This window comes from Myotis davidii, unplaced genomic scaffold (genome assembly GCF_000327345.1).
Source record: "Myotis davidii unplaced genomic scaffold, ASM32734v1 scaffold209, whole genome shotgun sequence".
Classification (NCBI taxonomy): domain Eukaryota; kingdom Metazoa; phylum Chordata; class Mammalia; order Chiroptera; family Vespertilionidae; genus Myotis; species Myotis davidii.
The window spans coordinates 2,300,900-2,305,403 of record NW_006300047.1 but is presented as its reverse complement, the minus strand read 5'-3'; the positions used below and the strand labels follow the sequence as shown (position 1 = coordinate 2,305,403).

Sequence of the window (4,504 nt, the reverse complement as noted above, 5' to 3'; positions counted from 1 at the left end):
ATAAAAAGAAAGATAATCTTTGGAATCGTAGCCCTGAAGTCTTTAAAATCAATTATCATAAGCATTAAATGACAGTAAATATCTGTCATCTGATAGAAAGATACTCCATATATACTGCCTCACTTCCCTCTTTCTTTTTTAAAAATGTTTTTATTGATTTTTTAGAGAGAGAGGAAGGGAGAGGGATAAAGAGATAGAAATATTGATGAGAGAGAAACATCAATTGACTGCCTCCAGCACAAGGGACTGAGCCCGCAACCCAGGCATGTGCCCTGACCAGGAATGGAACCCGTGGCCTCTGGGTTCCTTGGTTGATGCTCAACCACTGAGCTACACTGGCCGGGCCCAACCCAGTGCACTTTCAGTAAAAATGCATGAGGCTCTTAAGTGCTTGTTTCCCAAACTTCTTTCATTTCAGTCCCACCCTCATGATGTCTGCCTATCACCTACACTAGTATTTACTTGACAGTTTCTTTCAAACCACTTACATATTTTATTCAACTTTATTTCCTAAGGAGAGTGTGTGTCTGTCATAAATGAAGAAGAATGCCACACAGGAGATAGGAAAAGAGAGCAATGTTGTTTGATTCTAGACAAATACTGTTGTCTACCGAAGGCTTGAGGCTGGGGGCTGCTCTCTGTGAAATGGGGACCTCAGACATTAGGTGCTAAAGACATAGCCCCAAACTGAGGCTGTCTCCTTGATGTCCTCAGGAACATGGGCAGGGACTTGGAAGGGCACTAACTTTCTCCTTGGGCGAGTCAAAGCTATTTGCCACCACATCTGCGTGTCACTCCAAACACTGGGCACATACCCCATGTTTTGGGTAGCACCTTTTTATAATTTATGTTTCAGTTCAATGTCTTGGGATAAAATGATGGGCAAACCACTCATGCTGTGCAGGGAAATTCAGGGTAGTGGTGGAGGGGAGTGGAATCTAGGATATTTGGGCATCTCTAGTCCTGGCCCCATCCTGCAGAGTACGGCACATATTGGCATCTGGCACCACTGTGGTCTCCATCATTTCAGAATGTTAGTGTATTGAAGGGCAGCCCAACAAACAACTTTACAACCTCCTTCAGTCACCCCATTTTTGTCCACAAACAGGAACTGAAATTAACAGAGGCTGGGGAGTTGGGCTTTAAGGGAGTGTGGACAAATTAGGTGGTGTCTAGAAGAGAGAGATCTGAGAGCTTGAAGCCACCTTGTAGGGGAAGAGTTTTCTGCTGGTCCCTTGCTTGCTTTCTTTGCATGCTGGCTTGGTCTTGGCGGGCTCCTGTCCTGACCAGACTGCTGTAAGGAAACAGGCTAGAGATGAGGCTGCCTGCTCCTGAGCTGAGCACCCGAAAGCACCACTGGGCAGGCTGAGGCTACCAGGAGTACTCGTTGCATCTCCCACACCATGCGTTGCCTGGCTCCACGCCCTGCGGAGTCCTACCTGCCAGAGTCTCAAGGTAAGAAAGTGGGTGGAGGAAGTTGAGGATGTTTCTTAATTTAGGGTGGTCCCAGCTGGTCTTGCCATCCCAAATAAACAGACACACTTTGGAGGGGGGGATTTGGAGGGTAAGAGAGAGGGCCCTAGTCTAGCTATAGCTGTTGGAAGAAGTGAGGTGGTTGGCCGTTTCCTTCCACTTGAGGGGCAGTCAGTCCAGATGCCTGGGATGTGAGGGGTTTTATCAGCCCTTGAAGAGTTCTGAGGGCCCACTTTCAGAGGGTGTGTTGTTAGTTCTCAGCATTGGTGGCCTGGCTTGGCCAATCACAAGGCCCTCTAGCTGCCAGGTAAACACTGAGGGGTGCCCTTGAAGGACGGGACTCCTGCCAGACCGCACCCCATCCTCTGAGAAGCAGGGAAACCAAAGCCAGAGTCAGCCCCTTGGTATAGTTGTTGAGCCTCAGCCAGCTGGCCCCTGGACAGACGCTGCCCTCTCCCCAGTTTCCAAGTGGTGTTTTGGGGGAGGAGTGGGGGGACAGGGAACAGGTGGCAAGAGACAGCGTAGTACAGACAATTGCACCAGCTCTGAAGTCAGAGCACAGGTTTGAATCCCGGCCGCACGGTGGGCTGGCTGCGGTGTGACACTGAACCTGTCGCCAGCCCTCTCTGGGGCTGTTTTCCTGGGCTGTAAAATGGGAGACGGGGAAGTGTCTTCTGACAGGACAATGGTGAGAGATTAAAGGGCCTAGCCCAGTGCCTGGCACATTGTAGGAACTGACTGTCGTTATTGGTGTGGCCATTGTTGTGTGGTGGGAAGTGGCGGGACTCCTTGGCTCAGATACCACTGAATGTGTGGCTTCCTCTGCACCCCAGGTTATGACAAGTTTGCCAGCTCTGTGGGATGCAGCCAGAACTTGTTGAAGAAGTTTGTTTGCTTTTAAAATTTTTTTATTTATTGATTTGAGGGGAGGGTTGTTGATTTGGGGTTCCACATAGTTGCACATTCATAGGTTGGTTCTTGTAAGTTCCCTGCCCAGGGACTGAACCGGCAACCCTGGCGTATCAGGTGGATGCTCTAACCAACTGAGCTATGGGCAGGGATGTTGGGGGAGTTTTAGAGGGGCCACTTTGACCCACCCCCTCAGTTCCAGGTGAGGAAATCCAAGCCTGGGAAGGGAAGTACCCTCCCCACACTGCAACCCTCCCCCCAGCCGCCCAAAAGGTCTCAGGGTGGGCGGGGCAGGAGTCCAGGATCCTGGAGGAGGAAGGCAAGAGTCACGCGGCAGGGGGTGTGGTATTGGAAATGCCAGGTTGCTGGGCTGAACCTCCAGTGCAGGTCCCTGAGGCTTTGTTTCTCTCCCCCCTGAAACCCCCACCCCCGCCCCGCCCCCCAAGGGCACCCAGCTTCCTGGAAGTAAAGCTCAGGGAGCAGGCTCTGGTTCACATGCCCTGCAGCGTGGTCTGCTGCCTTCACGGTGGTGAGCTAGACAGAAACCGAGGGATGAACTCCCTGCGAGCCAGGGCGTGCAGACCGCATGCCCGTGGGCAGGCTGGCGCCCCGCAGCAGGGGACGCCCTGGAGGCGCCCAGGGGTGCCACGGAGGTGCTTCTGAGAAGCCACGTGGTAGACGCAGCAGGGGGAGGCTTGGATGCCTGTTTACTCCCCGGTCTGGTCCAAGCCTCGCGGAGGAGAATGAAAATGAAAGAGAAAAAGGGCAGCTGCAGGGGGTGGAGGCAGCGTGGCCAAGTCACTGGCCATCCCAGGCTCACCATAGCCCCGGAGCTGTCGGAGGGAGAGGCCGCCAGCAGCGCGGCACTGCGCGCGAGTCCAGGGAATAGCGGTAGGTGCGCAAGGTCCCCTCCGCCGCCCCTAAAGTTGGGCTGGAAATTGAGACTCAGAAGGGCAGCTACTTGCCGGATGGAGGTCACACAGCAAGGCTGGGAGCAGGGGAAGAGGGTGTGCAGAATGTAGACCTGGGAAACTCGTCGTTTCCAGCATCCTTGCAGGACCCTGAGCTGGGAACAGGTGCTGGGCTGCAGCGCCCCACACGCTGGGGCCAAGGGAGGCGGCAGGGAGAGCCCGGTGGGAGGGAGTGTCCGCAGAGGGACTGGGACTCGGAGGGAGAGCGCGGAGCAGAAACAGGTGGTGGGTCAGCCCGGGGCTGACTGACGGCGCCTCCTAGAGTGTGTAGAGGCGCTCAGGTGAGTGCAGGGTTCGCAAGCTCTTCCTCCGTGGGGGCCCTTGAAAGGGGGGGCTGCGTGGGGTTCAGTGTCCCTGTTGGATCATATCTCTGCTCAGACTCTGGAGTCTGGGAACGGCCCTCCTGGGGGGATCCCCTGCAGGGAGGGCTCTGGGAAGTCCAAACTTGAGAAACTTTAGCTGCTGGAGAAATCCGCGCCTCTCTGAGGATATTGGGAGGCGGGGTCTTTCCCGGAATGTCTTTGAAAGTTGGTATCTCTACCTTGTTTTGGGGACCTGAGCCCCTGGAATGGGAGTGTGCGCTCTCTGGGGCCCCGGAATGCTGGAGTTGGAGCTACCATGTCTAGCTCTGTCTGGGGCCCTTAACACGGCAGTTCTCTGAGTCCCACAGGCCCTCTGTCCACCTGATACGGGGAGGGGATACAGCCCAGAAGGCCACAGCGCCCCGCTTCCAATGGCAGCCAGGGGTTCCTTACTTGGGCAAGAAGTCTTCCATCTGTGCACACTCCCTTCCCCGCCCAACTTTCCCCGCCCAAAGAACTACTTCAGGTCAACCAGAAGGTTAAGAAAATTGGCGCTTCTTGTTTTAGCAGTGATGAAGCTAAATTGCAGTGATGAAGAAGCAATTTTCTGCCAAAGGCAATTTGGATGTTTATAATGTCACTAGAGGCCCAGTGCACCAATTTGAGCATGTGTGGGGAGGAGGAGATGAGGGAGGTTGGCCTGCAGGCCTGCCCCATAGGGGCAATCAGGGCTAGTGGGCTGGGGAGAGGTGCTGTAGGAGATTAGCTGGTGGACCGCCTCCAATTGGAGTGGCGGGGTGGGGGGGGCGGCAATTGGGGGCCAGCGGCTGGAGCAGGGGCCATGGGAGA

General features: G+C 54.7%; 1 protein-coding gene across 3 annotated transcripts in view; it reads left to right on the top strand.

Annotated features, from left to right (window-relative positions):
• Window positions 1-1,195: 1,195 nt before the first annotated feature.
• The window catches only part of CIITA (class II, major histocompatibility complex, transactivator), a 42,736-nt gene continuing 39,427 nt past the window's right edge, over window positions 1,196-4,504 (top strand). For 2 of the 3 annotated variants that reach the window (XM_006776294.2, XM_015572145.1), the window contains exon 1: window positions 3,039-3,273. In XM_006776294.2, coding sequence (XP_006776357.2) covers window positions 3,126-3,273 — 148 coding nt within the window. In that variant the 5' untranslated portion in view covers window positions 3,039-3,125. Of the gene's footprint in view, window positions 1,456-3,038; window positions 3,274-4,504 lie in introns of those variants that run through there. The other variant, XM_015572146.1, reaches the window with a different exon arrangement.